Source organism: Elaeis guineensis, chromosome 8 (assembly GCF_000442705.2).
Source record: "Elaeis guineensis isolate ETL-2024a chromosome 8, EG11, whole genome shotgun sequence".
In the NCBI taxonomy this organism is placed as follows: domain Eukaryota; kingdom Viridiplantae; phylum Streptophyta; class Magnoliopsida; order Arecales; family Arecaceae; genus Elaeis; species Elaeis guineensis.
This window is the reverse complement of record NC_026000.2, coordinates 2,256,225-2,272,227: the sequence shown is the minus strand read 5'-3', so window position 1 is coordinate 2,272,227 and position 16,003 is coordinate 2,256,225. Positions and strand designations below refer to the sequence as shown.

Sequence of the window (16,003 nt, the reverse complement as noted above, 5' to 3'; positions counted from 1 at the left end):
AACACTGTCAAGTGCATCCACATGTTTCTAATATTCATACATATTTACTAAGTACAACTCAAGTTTGCATGCCTCACTTTATGTGATCCTTAACAATTCAAATTCTAATGGAAAAACCTTCAAATGCCTTGATAAGTCACTTAAATTGGGATGCCTACTAGAGATGATAACTTTTGCAATAAAGACTAAAAGCTAACCACCTTTTCATCCTTTTAGTAGTTGCTATCTAGCTAAAATCAACATGAAAATTCCAAAAATACACCTAAACAAATAAAATAATAACCAGAGTCCTTCTACTCCTATAACAGCCTTGTTTTATACTATGATCTTCCGATTTGTTTCATTGTTGTGCTCTTTTTTCAAAGCCTCCATCATAGAGACTAGAGAGAACCCTCCTAGCCGGCTAAATCAACAGAAAAACAACACAAAACATAAAATTGAAAAATTTACTACATAATCCCTAGATTACTTTCTTAATTACATCAGATTTTTGCATTAACAGCTTATGATTATTGCCACATGATGGTTACTTGGTTCAAACTACCATGAAGAGGACTTATCATGGAATCTAAATCTTTAGATAATACTTTTGCTCACTGAAATTGAATATCCACCATTAAATCTTGATTTTTTTCCTTACCTTATATTTTATTTCATTAAAACCATGCGCCACCAGTCTTCCATCCATCCAACCCATAGTAAAATGAGAGTATCAAGTTCCTTGCTTTCATCCTATAGGATGGACATTCAGTATTTTGTTGCTTAGTCCTATAAAAAAACTGAGTTATCTCACATAAAAAAATCAACTCCAATATTAAATCTTGCATGATGTGGGGATCATGATACCACAAAACTGCCAGCTGTTTGTGTATCGTATGTGCGATTGTTTTTCATTTCTTCAGTTATGTATTGGGAAGTAGACTCCCCTTCTCATATGGTTGTTACCCTCCTTTGTTGCATCATCTTTAAATCCATGAGGAAGAGATCTCAACTAGAAAGTGGTAGATGACTTATTGTATCCCTGGCCATTGATCTTCACATTGGACTTCAAGGGTGACATTTCTCTGAGTTATGTAGTATTTCATTGAAGACTGCAGCTTAAAAATACAATTCAGATCTTCAAGTCTTTTACTTGCATGTGAGAGTTATGTTGCTAATCTGCAGAGAGGGTATCATGCAGACTTATTTGTCTCTTTAACCTTGGTTTTATAGTTTTACTGACTCAAAGGCAATGAGGCTGTAACTTCTCTAATGTTCATCCTTTCTGCTTCATTGGGAAATCTTAAGTGTATGTAATGGTATAGCATCTGTTTTTCTGTATTTCATTTGCAGTAACAGACCTGAACTTTGATGCCCGAACTCTTTAACTGACCTAACAGAGATTTTCATCTCATACTGTCGAATATGGAACTTATTTCTGTAAGATGATGTTATTTGGGTAAAAATTCCGTTATATTCAATTGTTATTGAGCAGGGAATGACTGATCTTATTTGTTGGTGCAGATGACAAGGAAGATGTTGATGCCTCTTCCAAACATCTTCATGAATTAAACAGGTAACCTAATGATTTAAAAAAAAAAAACTTGTATCAGTATGTTTGTCTTGTCCATTTTTTGTTTATTGATCCATCTGATCTTGGTCCATGTTTCCAAATGGAAAATAAGGGGACCTTATGCTGTGAAGACCATTGTATGTTACTTTTTAGTTACTGATTTACAAATGTCATTGTATGTGACCATTTGATAAAATGAAGTTAGCAAGTACTGCTGGCTATACTCCTAGACTTTGTCTTATTAGTAAGAAGAACTTGTGAGATTCTTTAAATTTGCATATTGATCAAAACCTTTTTTTTAATGACTGATTAGGGAGGAAATAGACCAAATTCAATCAGGGATTGCATGCACGGGTCACAAGCAGTTGTCTCAAGAAGCAAATCGAAACTTCTTATTGAGCAGTTGCTTATGCAGGAGACCTTCACAAGGTAGTTTAGAACATGATCATTTTTCTAATTTTATCTGGTTTAGATTCATGCTAGGTCTGTCTTCACTTTGCTGCATAAAAAGTGTTATGCCGTGACCAAGTAGGAATGCAAAATATTTGGGAAGCCCTTCAAGTTCCTCTTCACCCCCATAGAAGATATTTTGCAAGTATTATTGCTTTGTGGATCAGTTTCTCTTTCTCTTCTCTCCTAATTTTGTGGGTAATTTCTTACATATATACCATGAAATTTTTGCAACTATTAGGTGCAGAAGATGGTGAAAAGCTATAAATCTGTCATTTAGCTGCATTGTGTGTATTTTGATATGATCTGTTAGGAGTCAATGCTTGGTGACTTGAGAGGAAAAAAAGAGTACAGCTAATTCAAAATTAATAAGATAATAAGATGGGTCCTATCTGATTTTAGATAGTATATGCAGAAGATGCACAAAAATACTGGAAGCATAAATATACACTATGATATCTACTGTGAAGTTATAAATTTCTGGCTGTAATCTCATATTTGCTTCCCAGGGATGAATGCAACAGACTTACAGAAATAATACAGTCACGAGTTATAGAGTCCCCATTTACAGAAGTTGTTGAGGATGGAACGCAGAAGGAAACTTCAAACAGGGTTCCTGGTAGTGCTATTGCATTTGCAGGAGCTTGGCGATCCTTGAATCAGAATAACAAACTACTTGAATCGGTTCAATATTCTGCTAGTAAGCTGAATGCCTTTTCTCCTGGGTCTTCTGCTGTCCAAGCATGTACACCTGATCTTCATGACACAGCTATTATGGAGGCCAAGAAATGGCTAGAGGAGAAAAGCTGGTATCAAATTCAAAACATGATCCTGATTGTGGACCTTGCACTTTGAATACCGATATGCTTCAATATGTCAGTATTGCTTTCTATTTTTTCCTCAATTTGCTTTTTTGTTTTTTTTCTTTTGGTGTGTGTGTGTGTGTTTGAAGATCCATCCAAGAATAATTATTGTTCTGCTCTTCTGTTTATTTGAATATGTAATGTGAAAGTGCTTCACCGACATGAACTTGGATGGTTGGTTCTTGATTTCTAATGGCTATCACATGGGTTGGGGAAGTTTGGTGGCTAGTTTGGGATCCCCACCTGGGTGAAACCCATGTGAGCCAATCCTTTTAATTGTCACCGTAAACATAGACTGGTTTGTCAAACATGTGACGAAAAGATGCTCATGTAATTTTGTCAGAGCTTCTCATTTCCATGAGTATGTTGAATGTTTATCAAGTCATAATACATTAGTGTTATACCATGGATAAGGATGTGATGTTAACAATCATAAGCTATAGATTTTACGATCTGCTGGTATATGCTATATGTATCCAGTAGATGGAATATCATGTAATTAATATTCAACAAGAACAAGGGAAAAGGGAAAAAAGAACTTATTGGTTGTTACTCTCTCTCTCTGACTCTCTGTGTGTGTGTGTATTTTTATTGGAGGGGGGTTCCTGTTGTTCCTGTGATTTTAACTTTTATTGGATATCTTTTTGCGAAGTTTTTTTTTTTTTTCCCTGTGAACTGTGTTGTATCTTGTTTTGTGATCATCAACAAGATTATCTTCATTTTGAGACATAATCAAGAAGCCTAAATACCTCTTTATATTTAGTACCTTACTAAATCCTGCATGCTTTTTCCCATCTTGTAAACATAGATTTATTCGAGAAATTCATAAGTCCATCCAGGTTCTTTTAGGTCTTCCCACCAAGTGTTAGCCTCTTCACTTAAAAGGTCTTCAACATGTCTTGCATATGATTATACTATTCTGTTTGTTATCAATCACTTATTCATCATTAATAAATTCCAAGCTTCTTTAAGCATATGCAACATGTCCTGCTTAAGAGCCTCATCTTTGCAATGCATATTATGTGTATCTACGCTCCCGACATGCCATCTTTAAGCCTTGGCAATTCTTTTAGTTAATTGTAAATGAACTCGATACTCTCATTAATGCCTTTTTCTTTTTTTGAATGTTTTCTTGGTCCATGTGATTCAGTGTTAGCATGTGTTGGAGTAGCAATATAATATTACAATGGTATACTTTTAGCTTTCAAACTCTCCAAGTATTGAAAGAATGTCTCCTCATGGAGTTCGCAAAAGCTTTCTTGGAAATTTGTATGCTAGGGCAGAAAACCTTCGATCCAATTGTGGTTTGGGAACATAACATGTCCACATATTATATGCTGAAAAGTGAAAACTAAAGATTGTATAATTTGGAAAATTCTCATGGCTCATCAAATGGACCATAGTTTATGAATCGTAGATCCTTATATGGATGTGGCTTTCTGATTTTTGTGGAAAAAAAATGAAGAAGAAATGAGAGCTTGATGGATGTCGATCGAGGATGGTTGCCAAAAGCTGTCATTAGATCTTTTGCCGCCTACTTTGGTTTATGTTTATAATATCCTAGAGCTGTAGATAGTGGTCTTTGTTTTCATTAATGTGTGGTCCATTAGATTTGTCTTTTTTGATTTATTCTTCAATCCTTGGATCAGCAAAATGAGAATTCTTGGTATACCTGTCCATGATATTATCAGCAAAGTATTTTCTTTGCTAGGATTATTCAATTATAAGACTGACTGGTCCCCTCGAATTTGTGTCAAAAAAAATGCTTCTTGTCCCTTTTTGTCTCAGGATTAATGCATTTTGTCCTTGAATGTTTTAACTATTTATTTATGTATTTATTTTTCAACCTTTGTTCCTTATGGGAACTCAGAATGGTATCTTGACAAAAAATCCACATCTTGATACTTACTAATTTAAAGTCTAGCGATGTAGTACTGTTGTCGAACAACCTTTTGAAGTTCATTATAATTTTGGCATCTATAACTTGATGCAGTACTGGAAAATTTTGAGACAACCAAGATTGTTATGAATAATGATCTTGTCTCAAGCATAGTTACATATCAGATTACAGGATTTATTGTGAAAGATAGATCTTACCATTACTATAATCATAACCATGAAGGGCAACCACTAGTTTTACCACAACTTTTTTATTTTTTTTATTTTTTTTCCTGATAACTTATGTATATGTTACTTTGGCTCATCCCTTCCTCTGTTAGGGACTTTGAGATAGATTTTTATACCTGTTACCTATGGTTCTTATGGAGTCTTTGCTGCACATGTTTCTAGCATCTCTTAATTGGTTTTCTTTAGTTTGTCCTCATTTCATGCCACTCCTATGCTTCATGTAGCATGATCATATGTTATTTTTCTTTTTCCTAGTTTTATTACATATCCATCTGGCATTTTCATTTTTGCCATATCCTTCTTGTTTGTTCAAAACTTTGGACCAAATATATAAAATTAAGGAGAAAAAAAGCTGACAAGGTCTATAACATTTGGTCACGCTACTAAACTGGTCTTTAGCTGAATTGCATATGCTGCATTTCGCATGTTCCTCATGCTGCTGAAGTTATCTTCTTGGGGCAGTTAATAGAAAGGATGAGCAGCTGCTTGTGCTTTTTATGCAATTTGTAGTTCTACTATAACTCTACAAGGGTCAGAGATACGTATCGCATTCTTTTTGAATTGTTTGGGCTGTGTGATTTGTTCTGACCTGGTTTACAAGTCCCTTTTTTTTTTTTTTTTATAGACTACATCAACTTGGTCATTGAAGTGACTGCTTTTCCAACAAATTTTGGAAATATTTTGTAAATTGACTGAGAACAAGTTATTTGCAAAAGTTATGCCAGATTCAGGTGACAATCAGCATATGTTAATTGGTTTATGGAATTTATCTTTCCCTTATAATTTTCAGTTCCATATAAGGTAGAAATGTGCTATGTTTTTCCCCATAATTTGTAGTTCCATGTTGGCAGAAAACTGGTTTAATAAGTTGTGCTAGTGGGACTATTTGGTAACTGGGAGACAGACACTACACCAGTAAATATCGAAAATCCTTTTCTTGTTTTCAACACAGCATCACCATTCTCCTTCTATTCTGATAGGGATGTATGTTTCCTTGCATGCATAATATGTTTTTCCTTTTTGGTCGATCAGGATAGTATTTCCCTTAGTCTGACTTGGTTTGTTGGGTCTCTTAACATCAATTGAAATTAAATTTCTGAATAGCTCTATTCTTGACAACATTGTTGCCCTGTTGGTAATTTTTTTATGTCAGTGGTTTTACTGTCTGTTTGAATAAGTTTTCTTCACAGTGTCTGCTTGATTTTGGACTCCTTGTTGAAGAGTTTCTTCTGTCAGATGTAACTACAGTTCTTATAGATCTGTAAAAGGCATGTGATATGAACAAGAGGCCACCTATTTCAACACGAAACTGTTTGACTAATGAGATTACATTGTGTAAATGCTGTATACCCTCTCAAGGTTTTATTTTATCATGGAGTTGTGATTATTGGGTATTCATGCTTATATAAAGTTTGTTTCTTTTTTTTTTTTTTTTTTTGTTGTTGTTGTTTAAAATTGCATGTTACTGATGTTGAGTTTCTTGAGCATTAAATTTTGTCTCACCTCTAATTTTCTCTGCAGGGAATTGAAAGTGAGTCAAGCTCACCTGTAGATTTAGCTAAATTGTACATGCGTTCCTTGCCTCCATGGCAATCTCCATCCTTAAGTAGTACTGGGTTTAAGACCCCACCACCCTGTCGGATGCATCTTTACAAGGATGAACCCACATGTGCAACTTTAAATCATTCCTGGTCCTCATCCAAGGTATTTTGTATAGGTCATTTGTGGAAAATATGAAAGATGGTTTCCTTTTTTGTTACTGTACAATTGTTATCATGTATGGCAAACCATTTGGTGCACTGCATATGGTAATTCTATTTGTTAGCATAAATGGAGTGAAAGTGACTAACTGATATTTAGGAGAATAAGGGCTACTGATATGAGTTTGGATAAGACCCAAAACTTTAGTGCAAATAAGGAGTTTTATTTCATATTACAGACTCAAGTAAGGACTAGAGACTGTTGAAGTTAAATTGCTCTGATTGAACCTAAAACTCTAGTGTGAACTAGGTTAATGATGAATCACTTAAGGTGATCAATAATAAAATAAGCCGAGCTCGAGCAGGCTGGCTCATCTCAAGCTCGGCTCAGTGATTTGCAATGTTAGCTTGTAACTTGGCTCAAGCTCATCAAAATCTGGAGTTAACCAGATTGAGCTTGGCTTGTAAAAAATCAAGCTAGCTCAAGCTCAGCTTGTTGTGCTAGTTTAAGCTGTCACTTCAATTATTACTTAGAAAGAAGCAATCATGAGTGTGGAGAATCATGCCAAGATGCTGCCAAAGGGGAAGGGAAAGCAGATGGTGAAGTTGGTACTACCATTGCTGTTGGTGCAGATGAAGGGTAGGAGGTGAAGTCAGAAATGTTGCTGTGAATTGTGGAGGGCTGCCAGTGGTTGTGGGTGCCATTACGGAATGAGATGAAACAAAGCAAGATAGAGGTGAGGAGAAGTCGGGAGATGTGGGACGGGGGGCAGTTGTGGTTGTGGGGTTAAGGCGGGGTGAAGGGGGCAGGTGAAGAAAGGGGGAGACAAGATTAGAAAAGGATAGGATTTGGGCGTAGGAGAGTGGAGAGGTGAGATAAAATGAGAGGAGTTGCAAGGGGGACAAGTTGGCTGCTGGAGAGATCAGGAGCAAGAGACAGGATCAGGAGAACAAGACATGTGATTTGAGCACTGATCTGGATTTTCATAGAAGGCTAGAGACTCTGCTACCTTATAGATTCCCTACGACTTGGAAGCTTGGTCCATCTTCATCCGTTAGATCATATTCTGACTGCTGGACCAAATTAACAAATATTTAAATCAACCACTAGATTGAGATTGAAAGGCTGTTGTAGTTACTATATTTTTAATAAAACATTATAAATGTTGTGTTTACATATTATGTACGTATGTATATACATGATTGTATGTATCCTTGAGCTAGTTCGAGCTGAACACAGGCAAATGGGGTCTCACTTATACTTGTTTTGTTGATATTTCAAGCTCAGAACCATTGCTTGTGTTTGGCTTGTTTACTGTTCGAATGAGTCCAATTCGAGCTGAATTACAAGCTGTCTAATAGCTAAAAAACATCTCATCTTTTCTATCAAAATTAATATATTAAATTTGTCTCAGCAAGATCAACAGCAAGCCACACTTCTCCTGGTATGTGAATTAATATATGATGTCTCTTCTAGTCTGCATATCAGTCTGAATATCTTTTCCAATAGACAGTGTTTTTAACTTAGAATATGGCTTCCATATGCATCCTATATGATGCCGATTTGTCATGTTCCAATTTGCCTCAAACATGTATGCAGGTTTTAAAAAGGGGCTCTCTTTCTACTGGATTATGGGACACCCTTGATGAAACTCGCAGAGTTCGTCTGAAGTCAACAGATGATATATGGGAGATTCCTAAGTTTAAACAAACTGATTCATCTGCAAGAATGTTTGAAAAGGAAAACTCTAAGATCACATCAGGAGATGACATGAGAGATCGCGAAGTTCTAGGAACAGGCTTTTCAAATTCTTCAGAACCTACAGAGGTTTCCAATGCATCTCCAAAATCGTCTGCAGAGTTGAATGCTGAATATCTTTGTTCAAATGGAGCCCTCAAATTAACTGACCAACAGGCTGGTGAAGTAAACCCTCTCAGGGAAACAGGCAATGTATCTTCGACCAATACAGTTTCAGAGCCTGAAGAAGCTCCTCATGCAGTGCAACTGACCGATAAAAGTTCACTGCCAGATACTAATTTGTTGATGTCTGTCAATTCAGTAATAGAGAGTGAGCCCAAGTCTCCTAATCATAATGTTCTGAATTTAGAAGAGAATAAGGTAACCTACGTTTTCAGCATTGGTTCTGCTAGATTGCATTTCTTTTAAACTTCTGTTTCTATTTTATTTAACTTATTCAATAAGGGCAAATCTTTTGTAATATTTGACTGGTTCATTCTTTATGTCAGGAGGATGGGACAGAACTTTTGCAAAATGAGGTTCAAGATGGCACTGTTGATGTTCTGCGTGAATCTCTTAATTCAGCTTCCAAATCAGTGGATCATGGCGGTAATTTCTTATTCTGTCTGTGGGCTTTTATTGGATTTTTAGCTTTTTCAAAAGTTTGGTTCCATGATACCAAGCATCAGCTACTTTTATTTATCAATATAGAATGATCTTTAAATTCAGGCAATTCCTTATCTGAAGCAAAATTCATGACATCAGAAGGCATCAAGGCTGCAGCACCAAGGTTAGTTACTTCATGCATGAACCATCATTGCGATCAAAATTTCCAATGGTGTCTTGACTTAAATGCTACCTATACACAATACGAGAAGATTAGGGCCTTTTTTACTTTTGTCCTCATGATCTTGATAGATGAAATACCAGATCGGCCTTAGGCTGCAAACAATTCAAATTAGTATAAAGAAGTCCAAAATAAGCCCATTGATTGGACTGGTTACCTTTGGTTTGGAATGGCTTTATCAGTGAATATGGCCTCTAATAGATTGCACATTGATTGCTGCCTGTATTTATGGTGCAATGGCTTTTATCAATTTATGTCATGCTGTTTGACAATTCTAGCAAATATGCAATGATAAAGTATAAAGAATGATCCTTGAATATGCTTTATGAGCTTCATTAGGAAATGTTGGTCAAGTGAATAAGGTTTTGATTGCTTTTTTTTTTTTTGAATAAAAATTCAGATATAGGTATAGCCTCATAAATGGTTATGTAACTGAAAAAAGGATTAGCCTCATAAATGGTTATGTAACTGATTAAAAAAAAAAATGTTGTAAAGCAGCTTGAAGGATTTGTGAGTTGTTTTATTTAAGGAATTAATTTACACTTGCTGGTCTTCGTTAGTGTTGGTCATCTCATGAACCATGATATTTGGGTCACATTGGTGGTGTTGATCTTGAACCTGCTAATGATGATGGATGTGATTTGAAGATTGCATCCAATGCTAATTAGTTGATTGCTGGCCTCTGCCAGTCTCATTTTAATATCACTATGACCTTGTGCCATTAGCATCCAAGCATATTTTTCAGCAAAGGCTTTTAGAGCAAATTTTCTGGAGATGTGAATTCAGCCTACTCATGCTCATAAACTCAAGATTATCATTTCACTTTAATAAGTGAGTACAATTTGCAGTTCTTTATACCACTTATTTAGAATATTGATATTTTCTATGAAATTAAGTAATAATTAATAAAGTGATGAAATTTTGGAATGCTTCCAGGTGAAAAACTTTAAGTCAATTTTTGATTATTAGTAATAGTAGTAAAGCCAACACTTTTGTTCGGGCAGTCATGTTTGGGATTATAGACTTCATGAACATGAAATGAAAATAGTAGTTATAAGAATGCTAAGATTGGATGTATAAATAGGAAGTCCAAACGCCTAGCTAAGTTTTTCTGCAACCTATCTATTGATGAGCACCCTTCCCTGTTTATTACCAAAAGGAAATTGTCTATGGAACTTATGGTTATGAAGTGGTTATTTATTGGTCATCCTTTTTTTTTTCTCTTCCAGGGCTGAAGTTTATTTAGAGAGTTTTCTTGTTTTATGCTGCTTGGGGACTGTTGTAGAAATGCAACTCAATAGGATCAAATTCATTTTTGACCCTCTTTTTTGAATATCAAATAGGCAATGGTTTTAAAATTTGTTGCAAAGAATTAATTGTGCATGCTTTCTATGTCTTGTTTTTAGCTTTGTTACAATATTTTATCCTTTTCTTTGTCTGAATTTCCACCTCTTCTTTCCCTAGTTTACATTCGCAACTTATGAGTTCAGTAAGTTATCAGAGCATTCCAGTTGACCACTGGAATTCTTGAAGATTTGTTGATGAGAAGAACCTGATAAGAAAGACATGGGACTTGAGCCACCTGATTGTTGATTTTAGTTTTATGCTAAGTAGGCAAGATCTTGACACGTGTGATGCACGTGGTGTTTTCAAAAAGGAGCATTTGTTGGATGGCTGTGATCCCATTGATCAAGATTGTTTCAAGTAGGTTTGATAAATGTTTTCTTAGACTGAAGAGACAGAACTTGTGGATGGAGGTTCACAGGAGGTTGCATTATATAGTGGAGGTTTGATAGGCAATATGTTTTTAATGTAGTTAGTCCATTAATATCATAACTTCAGATTCTGTGCATTTTCTTGAGTTGGGGATAGTAGATCATATTTTATGTTCATCCGCATGCTAAACTTGACATTTTCTATGTTTATTCTTTAACACTTCCGAATGTCGTTACCTTCAACTGCAGTACTGCTGATGGTGCCAACAATCTTGATAATAATCACATTTACAGCACACAGACAGTTCCCGAGATTTTGGGCATATTAGAAGCCAATGATGCTCCTCAACCGAATAGGGATCCATGCCTCAAAGAAACACATTCCATCGCTGGTATGTTGAACATTACAGTTTGCTTACACTTATCTGACATTATCTGCATTTACTGTTATTTTTCCGCCTTCACATATCATGACATTCACAGGCCTAATGCTAAGAAAATGATGCTGCTGATGTGAATCTTTAGGAGTTGATATTATGAGATCTTTTATACTTGAAGCCTGTTTGGATGACCAATTAGTATAATTGAAGATTACTCCCATAGTAGTGAGATTGACATTAGATGAGGAAGTGCTGGGAAAGTAGTATTGGCTAATCAAGGGGTTCATGGATTCTCTGATCCGAGATGGTACCAAAAATCATCCACTGAGGTGGTTTTCAGTACCCTAAGTATCTCAGATTCTCAGGTTTGTGGGATGAGTAGGATTCACTGGTCCTCCAACTTCTTCCGCTACAATCCCTTGGCCGTTTGAAAAACTATGTCATGGGAGGTACAAGCAGACATGGCAAACTGGTTGTCCAGACAGCCACTCAGCTGTATGATGGTAATATGACTTCATGTAATTTGTCCAACAATGATCTTTTTAAGATGTTGGCACTTACCTAAGAAGTGGAGCATCTCATATGTTTCAAGTGGCAGTGCTAGTAGTATACGACCTGTTACCTTTGTTTGTTGTTGCTCAGAAAGGATCATATGCAGGTTCCACAGAAATTCTATGGTGATTCGCTTGTAAGTTTCTTTGTACTGGATGAGCACTTATGCATGTGCTTACTTTGTCTGTTTGGTGAGGTACTTTTAGATGGACCACTAGAACGTGAACATGTTGCCTGATTCTATTTCTGACGTTATTCCTCTATTGAGCATATTGCCTTATTCTATTTCCGAAGTTGTTCTTCTATTGAGTAATTCAAGTATTCGACATACATATATCTACACAATGGATAACAGCCAGTATTCTTGAAGTCATGCTTTAATTTGATGGCCAGCATATATAGACTATTCAATCATTCCAAAGAGTCCTTTCTTGACACAATTTTATTGTTCCATAGCTGAACCCATTTTGATTAGAAAGAACTGGGATGACGATAATCATTATCTATACCTAACTCGTCGAATCAAAGATGTTCGATACATGATGCTTCCAATGAACAGATTCTTGGGTAGTGCCAAGTAAAGATAGTGGTGCGGAGGAGCATCATTATCTTTTGTACCAAATGGGATTTCACCAAAACATAATTTGTTGGGCGAAGCTAATGCTGTCATTGCTTGACCTTGTTTATAACCAGTAAAGCTTGTCCTATTTCAGGTCTTTAGGTGCCTCAAAATTCTTGTTACCACTTCTATACCAGTCATTCTTGCTCCCAAGCTCTATTTTGTGGTCTACAATGATAGGCATTGAAGTGGTCATATCTACCATGTATAATGTTAAAGGCCTAGGTTCTGGATGCTGTTGGAATGGGCCCACACACAAGGTGAGTTTTATAGTAAAAAAGGTTACGGCTCTGCCTCTTTAGTTCTGTCCTAAAGTCCAAGTCGCACAAGTATCATCACAACTATCTGATTGTTCTTTTCTTCACCACCCCCCCACAAACCCAACTTTTTTTTTTTTTGGTGGGATAACCTTATCTTGTATTGCTGTCTGATACTCATCACAACCACGGTTATCTTGTGTTGTCATACCTTAGTAGTCTTATCTCCTATTGGACAAAGCTGGTGCGTGTCACATGCCAAATACTAGATAAAATTAGTGTTTTTGAGGTGTTTGCATGTTACAATTGGATGGGCTTGAAAACAAGGTTTTTAGAGTTAGGAGTGAGCTAGTTGAAGATTAGGTTAGAGCAAAACATTTGAGAGAACCTCTGCTTTAGATTTTTTAGGCATTGAATTGAAACTAATGGTGAGGTGACTTCTCATTGAAAGTTATTTGGTATTGAACAGAAACCATCGGTGAACTGATGAAACCAATGGCATTGTCTTGTTCACTATATTTAAGTTACAGAATTAACATGAAACTTCATGTTCATAATGTTTCCATACGGATTAATATTTTTTTAATTTGCTTTGATTTTTTAATTAAATTTTTTGATGCTTTTGGCTTAACATTCACTCTGATCTCGTCTCAAACCATACACAGGACACTTCATTTTCTGTTCTTTTAATTTTTTTAACATTTTGGAGTGTCGGCAATAGGCACTTGTGTGTGAAAAGAGAGGCTAATTATGGTGAGCTTACAACAATCCTTTATTAACATGTGCATAATTCTAGATTTTTGGTTTAGGGACACTGTAATGCTAGAAATGAGATTTCATTCATCAACCAATTCGGGTACCAAGCAGTGAAAGCCTAAAAGTGTCTGAACACCTGCAATGATGTATCACAACTTCTTTTTCTTTTTGTGTCAAGATGAAGCACAAATTCATTTGACAAAAGCACCATTAATTAGTAAAATGCGGTGTTGTATGTAATTGACACATGCACACATAAGTGATTATTTTTGTACTTTAAAAAAGTGACCTTGATTAGGTTTTGTGAAGGTCATTGAACACTTGGGAAAACCTGTTATACTTGGCATCCTACAAAGGATCTATGTAACACAGTTGCTGAAGTTTCTGAGAGAAAACCAGCAAATAAATTTCTTCCTCTCGTGTATGCATTGCATGAGAAATTCATACCAATCATGAAGCATCAGGGAAAAGAAGACCCGCTTACCTTATGCCTTGGTATTCTGTCCAAGATAAAAAGAATCACGTGAAATTTGGCTGCCAGGCTTCTCTGTGGTTGCCACACAGGAAAAAAAACAGAGAGAGAGAGTTGTGCCTTTTTATGTTGTGCTTCTTCAAGTTGATTCTTTTGATGTGCCTCAATGCTTATATTGCAAATTAGCTAGAGGAGGATGGCATATTATGGGTCTAACGTTGCAAGAATCATCTTGTCACTTTTAGAGATTGAATTGATTTACTCTCCTAATGTCTGCAACCATCAAATCTTGCTCTCTTTCATCTAACCTTAATTTGTCATGAGATATTACTGAGTCTTGATTCGGTATTGATATGCTACAATACGCCTGGTACCGGACGGTATGCACTGGTACAATGAACCTTGATACAATCTTTAAAACAAGTGTTGCCGTTGAGATCACAGGATTAGAGAAACAAATAGCAGGAAGAGGAAATAAAAGTAGAGGGGATTCAAAATACTTCATGAAGTTGAAGTGAACACAACCCTGCCCAAAAGCACTTCCTCAACTCTTTATAAGGCTTCATAGCTCCCTGTTTAGGTAAATGCTTTTATTTGCATTGAGAAACATGGGCCAATATAGACTGTTGATACAGAGAACCTATGCACATGGTCTAACACTTAAGTTTAAGAACTTAGGAAAAAAAAACTGGAAACAGATAAGCATACTAGAAGAATCATATCAATACTTCGAGTTTCAAAAAATGACGCAAGCTGAAAAGCTAACTAGTCTTAGAAAAGTGCACTTTTAATGGAGATCTTGTGTGTTTTAGCGAAGTTATCCTATATATTCTTTTGACTATTTTTCTCAAGCATCTTGCATTGTTATTTTAGAAGAAAAAGACGTTTTTCCTTTGGAATTGGAATAAGTATTTCCAGACAGGCATCCTAGTTTGTAGGATGAATCATGGCATACTGGCATGTCAGAAACGGTTATTGCAGATGTTTATGAAATTTATGAGAGTATGATTTTGGAGGAGCAGGTGACATGGTAGAATGTTGTTGCATCCTGCCAATTCAGTAGCGGCTTGCTGCATGGATGCCAGAACTTGGCAGGGGATTATGATTGTACTTGTATCGGATTGTTATGATCATGCTGTATCTTTTATTGCCATATGCTCTCTCTCTTTCTCTCTCTCTCTCTCTCTGTTTGTAGCTTTCAATTAAGATAAATAGAACAATCTAGATCTTTGCTTATATTTTGCTTTTGTTATTTGATACTCAACAGATTCAAGGCCACTGGCTGTGAATCCTCAGATACAGAACGAAGCAAATGGATCAAAGCATAAAATTTCTGCCACTAGGTAATCTTTAGTGAAGAAACCGTGTGTGACCGCCATCTTTGTTATTTTGCCACTCTGCTCTTCCCACAGATTGGTTTTGTTGCTCAGTTCACCTGCAGAATCTAACGCCATTTCGGATCTTGAAACCTTCAGCAAGGGAGACCACTGTGGTACCAACTCCAATGGTGAGCCAGCTACTGCAGGCATCTCTGAGGGAACTCGCGAGCTTCAAAACGAGACTGCCACTGACGTCTCCGCTGGTCATGATTCCAACAGTGTTGCAGGCAAATCAAAGAATGGTACAAGGATGAAGTCAATTGAGCGGATGCTGACTCGCAGTCGGGCAGGCAGTAGTGGCCGCACGCGGAATGCAGTGGCCAAGGCAAAAAGAGGAAGAGGGGCAAAGTGAGAAGTGGCAGCTCGAAGCCACATTGTATAGTAGTTGGCTTGAAAGGGGTGTAGCATGAATAGCTTGCAGTTTCAATTTATTAGTATCCATCATCAAGGTTGGGTGAAATACCACAATGTATATCCATGAGATGAGACGTGCATGTTGTACCATTTTCAATTTCTATTAATTAACAGAGCAAGATTGAGGTTCATCCTTTTGGTTCTGTGATATCTGCTGTAGTTCTCCTGTTTCTGACTGCAAT

General features: G+C 36.4%; 1 protein-coding gene across 1 annotated transcript; it reads left to right on the top strand.

Annotated features, from left to right (window-relative positions):
- Positions 1–1,865: 1,865 nt before the first annotated feature.
- On the top strand, positions 1,866–15,952 carry LOC140850938 (uncharacterized; the record flags this gene model as incomplete). The annotated part of the gene is given in 10 exon segments (XM_073242425.1): positions 1,866–1,981; positions 2,512–2,804; positions 2,807–2,877; positions 6,514–6,696; positions 8,293–8,811; positions 8,940–9,039; positions 9,160–9,220; positions 11,242–11,384; positions 15,296–15,371; positions 15,459–15,952. Coding segments are annotated over 10 exon segments (1,863 nt in total), but the record flags the coding sequence as incomplete, so codon positions are not given.
- Positions 15,953–16,003: the final 51 nt, after the last annotated feature.